The sequence below is a fragment of the Orycteropus afer genome, unplaced genomic scaffold (assembly GCF_000298275.1).
Source record: "Orycteropus afer afer isolate SDZICR_OR568_19922 unplaced genomic scaffold, OryAfe1.0 scaffold00048, whole genome shotgun sequence".
In the NCBI taxonomy this organism is placed as follows: Eukaryota; Metazoa; Chordata; class Mammalia; order Tubulidentata; family Orycteropodidae; genus Orycteropus; species Orycteropus afer.
Window position 1 is genome coordinate 11588436 of NW_006921635.1, and position 17092 is coordinate 11605527.

Genomic DNA, 17092 nt, shown 5'->3' on the forward strand with positions numbered 1-17092 from the left:
CTCCAGCCTTGGAAAACCCTCTGGGGCAGTTCTACTCTGTCCTCTAGGGGCGCTGTGAGTCAGAATTGACTCGAGGGCAGTGCGTTTGGTTTTGGTTTTGTTTCCACAAAGATTGACAGCCTTGGAAACCCTAGGGGGCAGTTCTACCTTGACCTCTAGGGGTGCTGTGAGTCAGAATTGACTTGATGGCATCCAACAGCAACTGTATATATGTTTTCCCCTTGGGATTGCCACCACTGAGTCAGGTCAGACACAAATTTCTCAAAATCGTTCGATTCTGAGAGAGAGTGTGGTTCAGGCAGCAAACTTCTCTCAAGTTCTCCTCTCCCTCTTGCAGGGGGTAATGAACCTTGGCCTCAAGCCTCATTAAACCCCATTATATAATCACCACCATCCTGGAGTCTCTTTATAACCCTTCCGGTGGCTGGTTTCTTGGGAGTACGCAGTTCAGCTTCATTGGTCTTTATTGCTACCTGCTGCCTCCCTCGGCAAATCAGGCTTCTGACTCAGCCGCAAGGTACATATGAGGCCAAGCTCATAAGCGAGGGTCAAGGGTCTAGCCCTGTCTCCAAGACAGAGAATAGGAGGTGCTTGGACAGGAGATGAGGAGAGGGCATGTCATCTTTCAAGACCCCGCGGGGTGGGAAGGACAATATTTCACAAGACGGGGCCTCGTAGGCAACTGCAGCTGGTGCCATTAGGACTGAGATGAGGAGGTTCTGGACCCATCCGTCACTTGTCCCCCTCAGTAGCCACTGCCCTGCAGTGCTCAACTCCCAGGGGCAGCTAATAAGGAAACACCCAAAGAACTGCAGGTGGCAAAAGTAGTCTGTCATCGCTCATCTTCTAACCGTCCGGTCAAGTGACAGTGCAGGAGTTGGCTGCAGCTCGTTCTTTCAGCAGCTGCCTGACACCTCCAGGAATCACTACCCCCCAACGATGACTCCCTTGAATAGCACCAACAGAGTCCAGGCGGGGTAGCCATCAGTTAGCCTGCGAGGGTGCTTTTTTGCTGACTGGGTACTGCCAGCTCACCAGGGAGAAGCATCCAGCTGCCCACCACACACTCTCCCAAGCAGGCGGGGCCCAGGGGGGAAAGCACAGCAACGTGAGTTCCCTTCTTGATGCGTGTCCTTCAGTGAGACGGCATGGTGACTCCACAACAAAACGCTGGGGACTGGTGGATCCATGAGGACCTTAAACTCTCTAAGCCTCAGTTTCCTCATCTGTAAAATGGGGATAACAGTGGAGTCTCTGAGTGGTGCAAACAGTTAATGTACTCGGCAGCTAACAGAAAAGTTGAAGGTTCGGGTTCACCCAGAGGCACCTCAAAAGAAAGCCCTGGCAATCTACCTCCAAAACTCAGCCACTGAAATTCCCAGGAAGCACCATTCAATTTACTGTGTGTCTGTTCTGACGACACAGGGTTGCCAGTGAAAATCCCAGGGAGCACCGTTCTATTCTGACAACACGGGGTTGCCAGGAGTTGGAGTCTACTCAAGGACAATGGGATTTTTTTTTTTTTTTTTCCAGCAGTACCTAACCTATATGGAGTACTGGGAAGCTCATGTGAAATAACAAAAGTTAAGTTGCTTTGTACAATGCAAATAATACATGCCAATTTATTATCAACCTTTTGCAAATATGTGCAAGTTATTATCATCACTTACATCATTGTTCCAAGCTGTTCCATCTTATAACATACAGTAATAGCTCCCAGAAGCTACCATTTACTGAGGCTTGGTGCTCTAAGCACCCACCTCTGCTGGAAATTTACATGCATCCCTCATTTAGTCCTCACTACAGCCTGGCCAGGTGGAAAACAGACCTACGGGATTAAGTGACTTGTCCCTTGACCTATCCACCACCACTTAGTTGCTGGAAACCTGAAAGTACTTCCTCCAGCCAGTAATGAATGATGGTGAATCATTACTCCTCCCAGCTACGCAGCACTTCTTTCCATCTGAAGAACCCTGTTCATAGGGAACTTAGAGGTCAGCTAGGGTCGGAGATACTGAGATACCGAGATACCCAACATGAAGCCAAAGACTCACAGCTTGCTGGACCTGACAAGGCCCATGGGTAGAGCAAGGAACAACATGCCGTGCCCAAGCACCCAGCGTAACGCAGAGTGGATGCAGCAGGGAGAAGTGAGATACTGTTCTCAGTTTCTCTGGGAAGCAGCTTAATTACTGCTTGGAATGGGAGAGCCAGCAACCTCTGCATGGAAGAGAAGAGTCTGCTGTCTTGGTTTTTGTCCATAACCAAGTGAGGCTATGAACTCAAGGGCTGGCTAACCTTTGGAACCAGGTTTGTCTGTAAGTTGGGGCTCCAGCCACTCTCCTCCCCACCTCCTCCTCACCCCCAGCCCAGGGAGGTAAGGCAAGGCCTGGCGAGGTGAAGTCCTTCTTGCAGCCTCTGCAAGGTGACAGGCACCCTGTGACTCCCAGGCTCAGCCACTCTGTTCGGCCTCATGCTGTCCTCAGGTATGACCGTGGGAGGCTAACAAGATGGCGTATCACCATCCATCCCTGGGCAGGGCAGAGCTAGAGCTGACAGTGACAAACAGGCAGATGGACCGAGCCTGGCAGGGAGGCTGCCTGAGGGGCTCCCTTGGCTGGGTCAGCATGAGGAAGGCTGGCACTGAGGCCCACAGGCAGGGAGTTTTCTTCTGAAAATCAGAGTGGGAGAGGAATTGGACAAGCCAGGAGGATGTGGCACCGGGCAGCTCCCCCCAATAGCCCAGTCAGTCAGGGTCTCCAGAACCATCCTTCTGAGTGAGTGAGTCCAAAGATTTGTCCAAAGAAAGCCCAGTGGCTAAGCCTCAGAATCACAGAGATCCTAAGCTCTGGTTAGGACTGCCATGCAGTCTAAAACTCTTACTGTAAACTGGGGAAACTGGGACACAGGTAGAGGAAGGGATGCTGCTGGCTGGAGATGAATCTGGGTTCAAACCCATTACTTGTGCAGGAGCCTTCCCATCTCTGAGTCTCAGTTTCCTGATCTGTAAAATGAGGATGATGTGCCTGCCTCACAGAACGTGGTGGGATGAACAGTGACAAGGCAGCTGGCATGCCAGCCAGTGACCAGGGTTGCACTGGCAACCAGTGACAGCATGGAGACCCCAACGAAGGGCTTGTCATTTCCCGATCTGGAGCCGGTTCCATCACATCACATCACACTCACTCCCTCTGTATCTGTGATTTGTTCAGATCAAAGAAAACGGGACTGGTCCACGGGGTTTCAGCTAATATTTGGGTTACATGCTCATTCTCCTGCTGACACTCAAATGCTGTGGTTTTCATTTCTGGGGGAGCTGAGGGCCACCTCTTCGCATAGGAGCACCAGGGCCACCCAAAGGGCAGTTGCGTTCCTGGGGCCTCTTGGCACCAGGTGCTGCTTTTAATTCGAAACTCAGCTCCTGCCCACAGGCAAACAGAAGAGCCTCTCTTCCCAGGTAGAAGGCCAGGCCAGGGATGAAAAGGTGGGAGCCGTGGGGAATCTACACAAAACTCTTTGGAAGGGGCCCAAATGTACAAATCTGTTTTCTTACAGGCTGAGGATGAACTCTGGCTAAGACTGAAGTACAGAGCAGGCTCAGACACCCAGGGTGGCCCTCCTGATGTTCACACATGAAATGGTGATGCCTGAGGACCAATGGCGGCTGAAGGTGGCCACCTGGCACAATGCCAGTGTAAATTCCAAACACTCTTGGGTCTCTGTGGTGGTGGGTGAAGGCAGCAGCCCAAAATTAACCATGGAGCCAGAGATTGTAGATGATACTAGGGGAAGCAGCTAATCCAAACCATGCCCTCTGATCTCCTGGAACAGAAAAGATCTTCTGAATCTCAGTGGTAGTAGGAGAGTGTAACCCACATACGAGCTGACATCCCATGGGCCAGTCCCATTTCCTTTGGTCCACATAAATAACAGAAACAGAGGCAGTTAATGTGGTGGGGAAGTTCTGAATCAGGATACAAGAAAAGCTGCCATTTATTGAGCCCTTGCTGTGCACCAGGCCTCGTGCAGAGGACCTGACATCCATGAGCTCATCGAATTCTCACAGCTACTCCTTGAGGAAATAAAGAACTGCAAAAAGAACTAACAGATCTGTCCTGGAGGAAGTGCAGCCAGAATGCTCCTTGGAAGCAAGGATGGCCAGACCTTGTCTCACCTATTTTGGTCATGTTGTCAGAAGGGACCATTCCCTGGAGAAGGATGTCATGCTTGGTAGGGTGGAGGGTCGACGAAAGAGAGGGAGGCCTTCAATGAGATGGATTGACACAGTGGCTGCGATGATGGGCTCGAGTATAGCAGGGATTGTGGGGCTGGCGCGGGATTGGGCAGTGTTTCGTTCTGCTGTGCATGGGGTCACTATGAGTCGGAAACGACTCGACGGCACTTAACAACAACAACAACACTCCCTGAGGTGGGGCTGTGCTTATCCTCATATTACAGGCGAGGAAACGGAGGCTCTGAGAGGCTCTGACCTTGTCGAGGCCGGGCACACTGCTTTGAAGTAGCAGAGCTTGGATTTGAACCCAGGTGTCTGCCTCCAGAGCCTGTGTTCCCGGCCATGACATCTGCCTTACCCTGCTGCCACTATACACTGCTATGACACTTTTCCTCACCCATGCTCACCACCATCTGATACCATGCAGGCCCACCCACATGGAGCATATCTGGCCCCTCGGACAGTGATTGCTCTTGACAAATTAATAAATTGGCCTTCTAGTGTTGACATGGCTATCTCGTGTGCTATTTAAGCTGGCTTGATTTGGAGCCTGCATACCCTGGGCACGGAGAAAAGCCAGTCTGTGGGCCGTCTCCTAACTGACATCCAAATGGATCTCTTCTGGTCCCAGACGCTCTGCCGGATCCTGCAGCTGATGCAAGATACACACTGTGGACTCTAAGCTGAGTTCACCATTTTATCCCAGCCAAGCACCCAGCGGGGCTAAGGATGCGGACACAGGCTGGAGACACGTGCATTTTTCCAGAGAGAGAGTTAAGAGATTTTTATCAAATTCTCAAAGGGCCCATGATCCTCCCTAAAAAAGAAAAATGTTAAAAATCTTCATGTAAAGGTAAAGAAATAACCCTCACGTTTAGAGAAAGGCAACCTGCAGGATATTTGAGGTATCATGGTTGTCAAACCACGTGTGATGGTTAAGTTTGTATATTGTGGAGTTAGGAAAAATTGGATTTGAATCCTGGCTCAATCCTTGATAGCTGTGTGACCTTGGGCAGGTTCTTTAACATCTCTGAGTTTCAGTTTCCTCATATGTACGATGGGAATAATCCAATGAACTATTGCCAGAATTAAATGAGATCATCAATGTAGGTGATTACCATATTTTTATAAAAATAACACACATGCTATATGGTTTGTTTTTTTGTTTTTTGTTTGTTTTTTGTTTTGCAGACTGCACAATCCCCTCATCCATTAGTTTCCTATGCATGCTAAGCATGTTATATGCATGTGCATGTTATTTGTGAAAATTAACGATAGCCTATACCACCAGTGGCCACCAATAAGTGCTTATCTGCTACCCAACAGATTGACAGTTCAAACCTGCTCAGTGCTCTGCTAGAAGATCTGACAAAATGCTTCCATAAAGAGGATAGAAAAAAAATCTTATTGGGCAGTTCTGTTTTCTCACATGGGTTGCTACGAGTAAGAACCGACTCGATGACACCAAATAACACCCAGCTCTCACCAAGGTGATTCCAACTCATGGTGACCCCATATGTGTCAGCACAGAACTGGGCTGCATAGTATTTTTAATGGCTGAGTTTTTAGAAGTGCATTACCAGGGCTCTGATTGGACTTGAACCTCCAACCTTCTGGTTAGCAGCTAAGTGCATTACCTGCACCACCGAGGGACTCCTAGTTCATACAAGTGCTCAGGAACCATTACCTGTCATTCATCAGAGCAGCAACACAGCATGACCAGCACATGGATGTATTGAAAAAGCAACACCTAACCCATTACCATTGAGTCAATTCTAACTCATAGCAATCTTATGGGACAGAGCAGAACTGCCCCATAGAGTTTCCATGGCTGTAAATCTTTATGGAAACAGACTGCTTCATCTTTCTCCTGCAGAGGAACTGGTGGGTTCAAACCACTGACCTTTTGGTTAGCAGTCAAATGCCTTAACCACTGTACCGCCAGAGCCCCCTGGATATATTAAGGGCTGGGATTATTTCTTCCACACTCCAGCACACACACACCCTTTTTCTGAGCTCCCACTCAATAAAAGCTGTTGCCTTGGCTAGCCGATTAGTTGGCCTTTTTTTTTCAGGGGGCTCCCCTCTGACCACGTCTGTGCCTGTTCAGCAAAATGGCCCTCAGGGCAGAGAAGATTAAACGTCTTCTGAGACCTCACCCCTCAATCTCGAGCAAGTTCCATTTCCACTCTGGGTAATAACCACCGTCTCCAGCAGAAATTCATAAGAGTAAAATGTAAACCACCCCAGGCCTTGCTTGGCCCTGTTTGAACCCAAATGCATCTTGGAGATGTAAAGGTTCTATGTGTTGACCTGAGTGGGAATAAAGAAATACAAAATTTAATCATCACTGCCTCATCCACAGTGGCAACAAAAGGTCTGATGGTGGGCAGGGCGGCTGAGAAGCAGGAGAGAAATGGGCGAGAAAGGGCTTGTGTTTCTCTTCCCTCCCAGAGTGTTTGGTTCCCTCTGCCATCCTGCCACACCTGCAGGCGAAAGAGCAGGAGCCTGGCACGTCAGCCTCCCAAGCACCTATTACAGCCTTTTCAAGAGCACCCAAAGGGGCGTGAGAGGCACAGAAGGGAGGCATCCAGGCGAAGGATAGATGAGCGTGTTCAGCAAACACTTCACGAGGCGTGAGAGAAGAGAGGGTGCACCTGGCTGAAGACCAGGAGCCTGCACAGAGGAGGTGGCGAGGCCCCGGCCCCCACCCAGTGCTGCCAGCCCCCAAGGTGACTTACTTGCAGAGAAGTTGGCCTCGCTGTGGACGGGAGGGGTGGAAGGCAGGAAAGGTGTGTGCCCCACAAAGAAGGAACGGAGGGAGCGCTCGGCCAGGAGAGGTGAGCGCTGCTGGGAGGGGATGTTCTCACAGCTGCCCACGCTGCTGTGGATCTTGAGGTTCAAGGGTTTGCCCTTCTTCTTGGCTCTGAAAAGGAGAGAGAAAAGGAGGAGAGGGAGAAGGATTTATTTCCACACATTAGAGCAGGGTCGTCCATAAGAGTCCAGGACCCACGGGGAGAAGAGGAAAGAGCCTCACCAGCTCTTTGGGACTAATATAGTGTGTAGAGAAAGGGGCTGGACAAGGGTCATTTCCCCCCAGCCCGTGTGAAAAGCCCCTTCCCGTCATGGAGGGCAGGCAAATAGATGTCCTCAGAGAAGCTCTGGACCTCAGGGTCAAGTTCAGCTTCTGGCTCCAACCCCCTGCATACAGTGAGGTCCCAAGGCCCAAGCCACCAATCCCTGGCCACTGAGCATTAGCCTTTGGCTATTTGATGATGCTGGGAAAGTGAGAGAGCAGACAATTACATGGCCTGGTGATCCCCACTTGGACATCTAATCTCAAGCTTTGGGCCTGGAATGTTCCCTGATAACGAAGTCTGCGACTGTGCCCACCTGTCCCACTTTTCTTTTTCTTTCTCAGGGTAACCCCTTCCCAGTTCCAGGCACACAGCCTACTTACTGCTTACACATGTGTGTCATAGGGCATCTGGCCAGTCCCATTTTTACATCTTTTCCTGGTGGGGAGGGAATGGGGTCCCTCTCTTGCAGCACTAGAGGGGTACATGCAGACCATCATCTCTGTGTCGGCTGCTGTAGGGAGTGACTGGCTGGCCATGAGGGATCAATGCCCACCATCAAAGCTGGCCTTGTTTTGTTTCTTCTCTGTGACTAAAGCGTTGTTTCATCCAAAATCTATATGAAGTAGTGTCTTTCTTGGCGACCTTGGACCCTAACTTGACAATTGGATATGATGAGCAGGGTCAACAGATGAAAACACCAAATTATGGGTTGACCTTCTCAAGTGAGCTCAGATCTGTGTCAAGGTGGCATGCACCCCTATGTGTTTAAAACTCACTGCTGTTGATTCGGATCCAACTCATAGAGACCCTTCCTTAGGTTTTTAAGGTGGTATCACTACAGAAGTAGATTGCCCAATCTTCCTTCCGAGGAGTGGCTGGTGGGTTTGAACCGGCAGCCTTCTGGTTAACAGTCAAATGCTTAGGCACTATGCCACCAGAGCTTCCCCCCCACCCCGTCTTCTATCCATATAAAAGCAAACTCATTTCTACAAAAATTCAACCTGCTGACTTTCAAGAGATTCAAGAAGAGAAAACAAGCCTTGGGCAGGTTCCTGCACCTCTTCTGGAAATTAGGCCCCTTGTCAGGGCTTCTGGTGCTGGGTACCTCCTTCAGGGTCCACACTGGATGTGTCTGTCATTGGTCCAGTCTCACCAGGTGGTGAGGCCTGCATGAGGGCTGAGGAGGGAAGGGTGTTCCCTGAAGTCATTGGCTACATTGGCAGGGGTGCTTCAGGGGTCACCTCAAAGGATAAGGAGAAGTACTACAGAGAAGGGGTTCTGGGTGCCCCTGCCTTTTACCCCAGCTCTCCACCATGACGATGTTGCTTGTGGGGTGAGGTTTGCACCTGGTGAATAATGGATGATTCTGGGACCAGACCCTCCAGACTCAAGTACTGACCTTGCCACCACTGGTTGTAAGACCTTGAATGAGTCAGTTCAACTTCTCCAAGCCTCAGCTTTCTTTTCTATAAAATACTCCTTCTCACAGGGTTATAGAGAGGATTAAATGAAAGAATCCACATAAATTACTTAATGCAGTGAGTTGTTATTGTTGTTATGGGTTGTTACTGTAATTATATAATGGAATTCCATCTGATAACCCTTCGTAAGAAAGAATTGTGCAGCTAAAACAAAGTGGTGACATTACGGACAATTCAGTCCCTCTCTTAGGGACTTTTCAAGACCCAAGAGGTTGAATGTGATTCTTTGTACACCCCGTGCCTAGCAAAGCAGCCCTTCCATAGCATGAGCATAAATGTCTGTTGAAAGATCTCTCAATGGCGAATGGGAGGAGGGCAAAGAGGAGGCCATCCCCAGGTCCCTCAACTCAGAGCCTCTGGTCCGTGGTAGCTCTGAGCCTGTTCAACAGCAGAGAGAAGGTAGCCATCCGATCTAAACTCTTTGCATCAGCTCTGGCCCCGCTTGTAGCGGTCAGCATTTACGTGGCAAAAACTGGACAAGAGGCAGGGGCGTAGCAGTCAGCCACAGGCTACCACCGGAACAAAAGCACCAGGGTTTTTTGGAATTACTTGGAATTTCTCATTTTTTTTCTGGCCATCTTCCTTGCAAACAGATCAGTAGGAGGCAAAATTGTTCACTTTCCTGCAGGATTTCTCACACTACCAAAGGGATGAAGAATCCAATCTTCTGGTTACAAAGATTTGGTCGGAAACTAAAGAAATGAATCTATGAAATTATAATCGTAAAATCTACATGCTGATTTTTTTTTTTTTTTTTTTTTTAATTTTTCAGTTAACCAAACATCGGGATTGATCTGCCACTACCAATGGAAGCATATTACTGCTGCTTTGATTTGACTGCTGACCAGGTCTCAGGTACTGTACTGAGTGATTTTTAGGCAGGGTTTCGAACTGCTTCAAACCAGTTCAGTCATGGCCAACACAGTGAAATCAGAACAGAACTGAATTTGTAAAACATGAGTGTACCAGAATGATAACCAGAACAGGAAAATTACTGGCTGGCGTCCTGGAATGGGAAACTCAGAAGAGGTTCAGTGAGCCCTTTCAGGAGTCTAATGCAGAAGATTGGATTACTTCCAGAACTGTAGAGCACAACATATATTCAAAGTGACTCAGTCGGCTGCCATCTTTGAGCAGGGCACCATTGTTGCTGACTGTGCAGGTCAAGAGATTTGGTTCCTATGCAACATGCACACTGACCTTGTTTTCTAAGAGGTAGGTTAAGATTCTAGTAGGGTGTTGACCTGTAATTTTTCCAATTTTGGTTATCACTCCAGTACACCTACATTTTACAAATTTGGGTCTATTCTGGTATTGTTTTGTTAGCCATGACTAAACTGGGGAAGAACCAATTCGAAGCCCTGTTTTTATGTATTATCTTATTTAAATGTTCCAGTACCTTCAAAAAGGAAGGGCTATTATTATCTTCTCTCTACTGATAAGAAGAGGTCTGGTGGCACAGTGGTTTAGTGCTCAGCTGCTAACTGGAAGGTCAGCAGTTTGAAACCACCAGCTGCTCTGCAGGAGAAAGATGAGGCAGTCTGCTTCTGTAATGATTATAGCCTTGGAAACCCTGTAAGGTAGTTCTCCTCTGTCCTGCAGGGTTGCTGTGATTCAGAATTGACTCAACTGCAATGGGTTTATTTTTTGTTTTGCTTTGAGGCATTGTGATTGCAAGGTCCATCTTTCTACCGCCACTCCCTCTCCACATGACACCTCAAACCACTGCCCACCCAGAGGCCAGCTGTCTCACGGACTTTGATTTTGAATATGCCCAGGGCAGGGGAGCTCTGGTAGCATAGTGGATAAGACACTTGCCTGCTAACCAGAGGGCTGGCCACCAGCCACTCCTCGGAGGGAAGGTTGGGCAATCCTACTTCCGTAGTGATACTGCCTCGGAAACCCAAGGAGGGGTCGCTATGAGTCAGGTTTGACTCGACGGCACATAACAACAACAACAACAATGCCCAGGGCAGAGGCACCAGGGTGGCTGAACACTGAGCCTAGAATCTCCACTTCAGCTTCATCTATGTCTTCTCTTCAGGCCCTTTCACCAGAACCACCCACAAATCACTTCATACAGTCCTTTCCACTTACCCTTTTCTTGCTAGCCCTGAGCCCTATCTATCAGAGTGACTAGGGAGAAGAATGCTGTGGTAGGGGAAAAAGAAGGGCAGGGAACCATGGGCAGAACACAAAGGAGCAGCAAAACTGCCCTCACAAAATGTTTCTACTGTCTGTCTTCCTCCTCTGCCTGGTGAACTCCTATACATACTACATCACCCAGTTCAAATGGTGTATATATCTGTGGCATCCTCTCCTATTGCACTGAGCCAACTTACCACTTCCATCACCTTGTTCTCTTAGTATCTGTTCTTCCATCATACGCTGCATAAGACCCAATCTCCTTAACTTGGCACCCAAGCCCCCTACACCTTAATCTGGCCCTATGAGCACCTCCATTTCCCGCTCTAGCCACATACCTCACACTGTTTCTCACTCCCCAATGCTTTGCTTATCCTGTCTCTCTTGCCTGGAATACCCTCCCCTTCTTTGCCTGATTAGTACCTCTCCATCTTTTATAATTCAGCTCTAGTGTCCTCTCTTCCAGGAAGCCTTCTCTGATACCCCTCTCTCCTTCCAGCATGGGCTGGGTGTTCTTGTTTGGTTCATGTAACATAGTCTTTATCTATCTATCTGACTGCACTTTCCTATTTTTCCAAATTTGTCTTTTAGTATCTGTCTCCCTAGAAGCCTATGAGCTCCTTAAAGGCAATGACTCTAGACTGTCTGCACTTTTTTTTTTTTTTTTTTTTTTGTCTTTGGCAACTAACACAGAGCCTGGCACACAGTAGGTGCTCACTAAACTCTTATTAAATGACTGATCTGCATGAAGACCCTGGCTCTTATCACACTGCATTCTAGATCTCTGTCTTCCATCCTGGATGGGGTGCTCCTCGAGGACAGAGACCCTGTGCTTTTCCCTGATGGAGTCTCAGTCACTCACTCGGCACCAGCTAAAAGCAATGAACCTCTTCATCTGGTTCTGAAACATTTCTCCCCTTCCCAAAGAGCTTAGGCATTGGTTTCAGAGAGTTTGCCTTGTTGTTGTTGTTGTTGTTATGTGCCGTCGAGTCAGACCCAACTCATAGCGACCCCTCATTGGGTTTCCAAGGCAAAATCACTACAGAAGTAGATTGCCCCATCTTCCTTCCAAGGAGTGGCTGGTAGGTTTGAACTGCCAGCCTTCTGGTTAGCAGAAAAGTGCTTAGGCACTACACTACCAGAGGTCTTCTTGTTGTTGTTGTTATGTGCCGTCAAGTCGGACTCGACTCATAGCAACCCCTCCTTGGGTTTCCGAGGCAGTATCACTACAGAAGTAGATTGCCCCATCTTCCTTCTGAGGAGTGGCTGGTGGGTTTGAACCACCAGCCTTCTGGTTAGCAGTCAAATGCCTCAGGCACTATGCTACCAGAGCTCCCACCAGAGGTCTTAACTGTATCCAAAACTCACCTCCCTGCCCCTCTTCCCCTCTTCCCCCATATTCCATACAGGTCTGGCCAGGGGTCAAGTGCCCTCTTGTGGCTAAGTGAAGCTTCCTTGTAAATCTTCACAGTTTTGGATGAAGAGCCCAGGAAGGTGTGTTTATTGAAGACTCACCTCCCACACCAAAACCAAAAACCAAACTCACTGCCGTCGAGTGTTTCCGAGGCAGTATCACTATGGAAGTAGATTGCCCAATCTTACTTCTGAGGAGTGGCCAGTGGGTTTGAACCACCAGCCTTCTGGTTAGCAGTCAAATGCCTTAGGCACTAGGCCACCAGAGCTCCCTCTCTAATAAGCGCCCTCTCCAGGAGGCCTGTTGCTCATCAGCTTCAAGGAAGCCAAGTGTGCTGCAGAGTTTCCTCCTCGGTGCCTGGGGCTGCCAGCTCTGGGATTATCTCCCCAGGGACCTACAGGAAGGGTTAACAGGGGCTTCCTGGTATAGTAGCACCAGCTGGTAGACTCCCCTTGTCTGTCTTCAGGAGGGGAGTGGCATTTCCTTCCATGCAGCTGCCCAATGGTGCAGGTTCAAAGAGGCAGTTACACTGAGCAGTGATTCAGTGGTTCAGCTTGCAGGCTCTGGAGTCCAGAAGACCAGGGCTCAAGTCCTGACTGTGACCTTGGGAAAGTGATCTCACCTCTTTGAGCCTGTTTCCTTCTCTGGACAATCGGAGAACTACCAGCACCTATTTCGGAAGGCTACTGTGAGAATTCTAAGATAAAGCACTTAGCACAAGGCTCTACAGTGTGGGTCACATTACTTGTTAGTAATGCTGCTAGGGCCAAGTTAAACCAGATATCTGAACAGTTATCAAAATAACTCTGCAGAAGTCAAACATTGAAGCCAAGTTGTATTTTTCACCTGAAAGCTCTAGCAACTCCCTCAAGCCACCACAGCCTCAGCAAGTGAAGAGGACACAACCAAACCACCTGGCAGTAGATACCATTATCATCTATGAAACATAGGATCCTTGAGGCACTGAGCCACCAGGAGATCCCTCGTACAAGGAGAAACCAGTCTAACCCAGCACAAGTCTAGCAATCACTCAATGACTTCAGACACTCAATCTGCTTTACCAATTAATGGACACAGATGGAGTAGACAAAGTGCCTATGTGAATAAAAGTTAGCTGGACAGACTGGTGGACTGCCCTTGTCTGTCTGCAGGAGGGGAGTGGCATTTCCTTCCACGCAGCTGCCCAATGGTGCAGGTTCAAAGAGGCAGTTACACTGAGCAGTGATTCAGTGGTTCAGCTTGTAAGCTCTGGAGTCCAGAATGAATGGAGAAATATATGGAGGAATGGTTGGATGGAAAGATGGGTGGAAGGGAGGAAGGAAGTGAGAGAGAGTGGGAGGAAGAAAAAAGGATGGAATGATGGATGAAATAAGGAGAGTATAACAGGATGGAAGGATGGATAGAGGGAATGGAAGGGAGGTGAGTGAGTGATGGGTGTGAGTGAAAACGGTAGGGATGGATGGACAAAGGAAGAAAAAGTGGGAGGATTAATGGATGGATGGAGGAAGGAAGGAAGAGTAGAAGAGTTAATGGATGGATGGAGGAAGGAAGGAAGAGTGAAAGATTAATGGATGGATGGATGGAAGAAGGAAGGAAAAGTGGAAAGGTTAATGGATGGATGGATGGAGGGAGGGAGGAAGGAAAAGTGAAGGATTAATGGTTGAGTAGATGGAGGAAGGAAGGAAAGTAGAAGGATTAATGGATGGATGGATGGATGGAGGGAGGGAGGGAGTGAGGGAGGGGGGGAGGAAGGAAGGAAGAGTGGAAGGGTTAATGGATGGATGGATGGAGGAAGGTAGGAAAGTGGAAGGGTAAATTGATGGATGGATGGATGGATGGATGGATGGGTGGGTGGGTGGAGGCAGGAAGGAAAGTGGAAGGGTTAATGGATGGGTGGGTGGATGAATGAAGAATAAAAGGAGGAAAAGTGGAAAGATCAACAGATGACTGGATGGGTGCATGGGAGGAATAAAGGAAGAGAGTATGGTAGGATGGAAGGGTGAACAGAGGAAGGGGAGGACATGGAGGATGGAAGGAGGAATGGCCATTTGGCCAGAGTAGAGCAGGAAGAAATCCTATATAGTTCCCACCCAGCAAGAAGCTTCCATGCACATGATATGGGATTCACCTTTACCCTCTAGCCTTCATCACAAAGGCATGCACAGAGGAGGAAAGAGACAAAACCAACCATGTATGAAGACTTACTGGATTTTTGTAGTATACCCTGAGATGAAGTACTCAGTTAAAAAGAACATCCTCTCCTATGATCGGACGCGACTCATAGCAACCCCTCCTTGGGTTTCCAAGACAGTATCACTTCAGAAGTAGATTGCCCAACCTTCCTTTTGAGGAGTGGCTGGTGGGTTTGAACTGCCATTCTTCTGGTTAGCAGTCACATGCCTTAGGCACTATGTCACCAAAACCTATTACATAAGAGTCTTATTTGGAAATGGGACCAATTCTGGAAAAGCAGCAAAATGAAGTGGCACAAAACACTGGGAAGGGCCTCCACCCTTCAGGGCTTTATTGGCTCTGAGTGAACCACACTGGTTTCTGGATGGGTCTGCAAGGCCCAGCTCCCTGACATGGTGGGCTTGTGCCAACAGCAGCCCCCGACAGCTGGGCTGAGTCAAGGCTGTGCTTGTTCCCACCTGGGGCCTGGCGTGTGCTCTTCACGCTGTGGGAAAGGGTGTTCTTCCCCCACCCCAGATTCTAGCAGGTCTCTATCAGCTTCATTCAAGTCTCTGCTCAATGTCACCTGCCCAGAGAGACCTCACTCAGTCACTCAGTCACTCGGTCATTATACAGCTAGTTATTTGCTTGCACCCCAGCTCTTTCCCTCACCGAAATGCTCACTGTTGGTTGAATGAATGAACGATTTACCCTTTACAAACTGGGGCCAAGGACCAGAACAGATTCTAAATAAACAGCCTCCCCATGTTGGAGTAGATAATCTTTTACTCTTCCTAACTGTCCCCTTCCCTTGGGCTCAAGTAGCTGAGTCCAGGGTCCTAAGTCCCTGCTCTGAATTAAATTGTGCTCCCCCCCCAAAAAAAATCTATGTTACAATCCTGTATCTGTGGATGTTTTCTTGGTTATGTTAATTAGATAACACCCAAGAGGGTGGGTTCTAGATCTAATCACTTTTGAGTTACAAGAGCAGGTTAGACACAGTGACACACACATGGGAAGACAGATGCCATGTGAGGACCGTAAACAAGCCAAGAAACCAGGGAGCTCCTGGACTACTACAAAGAGCAGTGGACACAGCTGAGATCTTGACTTGAACTTTTAACCTGCACAACTGTGAGAAAATAAATGTCTGTTCTTGACAGCCAACCCCATGTGATATTTGTCATCGCAGCACTAGGAGATTAAGACAGTTCTCCCATAAGAACATTGTGTTACCGTTGATGTTGAAAAAGGTGCAAAGGACTGAAACATCCTAGCTGAGAGGGAGAGTGCATGTGGCCGTGTGCGAGACCAGTGTTCATGTTTCTTGTTTGGGGAAATGGTTCCTGGAGCAGCGTTTTGCTGCTGAGGGTGGCTGGTGGGTAAGAATGTGTGGCTTTCCTGTCCTCAAACCACACTGTGAGGAGCCTGTCTGCTCCCAGCTCTGTCATTTCCTCCCAATTGGCTGGGCCAGATGCTCCAGATGCCACTAATGAGACACTGAGGGATTTGACCGGGTGAAGGCTTTCGAGTTCAAGGGGACACAAGCCCACAACTCAAGGAAGCCGAGGACCATGGGAGCCAGCAGCCCTGTTTAACTCCAAGTCCAGCAGACTTTTGGAACAGGAAACAGTGCAAGTGAGCTTTGATCAAGAGGCCGTCTCAATGCAGAGCCATCTGGTAGACCTCAGCAGAGGGTGGTCAGGGCTGGCAGAAGGAATAAGGCATGTCTCTGCCCTCAGGGGGCCCATACTTGACAGTTAACTGGGAAGATGCTGTAAAACCAGTCCTCCTGACTCTTAGATTGAAACAGGACCACATTTCTTTAGAATTTCCCCCAAGATTCTTCTAGTCTAGGGTGGGCAAACGTAGGAGCTGTGGTGGTACAGTGGTTCAGGCATTTGGCTGCTAACCCAAAGGTTGCTTGTTTGAAGCTGCTCCACGGGAGAGGGATGAGGCACTCTGCTACCATAAAGATTTACAGCCTGGGAAACCCTATAGGGCAGTTCTACTCTCGATCTCTCGATGGCAGTGGGTTTTTGGGGTTTTTTTGTTTGTTTGTCTTAGGGGTTGGCAAACTATGGCCCTTGGGCCAAGTTAGTGACAACCTATTTTTGTAAATGAAGTTTTACTGGAACACAGCCATGCCCATTCGTTTACATATTGTCTATGACTTCTTTTCTTACCAACAGAGTTAGTTGCCATAGAGACTGTATGAGCCACAAAGAAGAAAATATTGACTACCTGGTCCTTTATGGAAAAGGTGCGCCAACCTCTGTTCTAGACCCTGGCCACAGAAGCTGTTGTTGCTTTGTTGTTGAATTGACTTGGACTCACAGCAACCCCATGAATACAACACAGAACTGCTCTATACCAAATGAAAAACCAAACATACTGTCATCGAGTTGGCCCTGACCCATAGCGACCCCTCCTTGGGTTTCCAAGGTGGTATTACTACGGAAGTAGATTGACCAACCTTCCTTCCGAGGAGTGGCCAGTGGGTTTGAACCACCAGCCTTCTCATTAGTAGTCAGATGCCTTAGGCACTAGGCCATCAGAGCTCCTG

General features: G+C 48.6%; 1 protein-coding gene across 1 annotated transcript in view; it reads right to left on the reverse strand.

The window, feature by feature from the left end:
* KSR2 (kinase suppressor of ras 2) overlaps positions 1-17092 on the reverse strand; it is a 516639-nt gene that overhangs the window by 197282 nt on the left and 302265 nt on the right. Inside the window, exon 5 of the mRNA XM_007938202.1 lies at positions 6976-7160. Within this exon, the coding sequence (XP_007936393.1) occupies positions 6976-7160 (185 nt within the window). The remainder of the gene's footprint in view (positions 1-6975; positions 7161-17092) is intronic.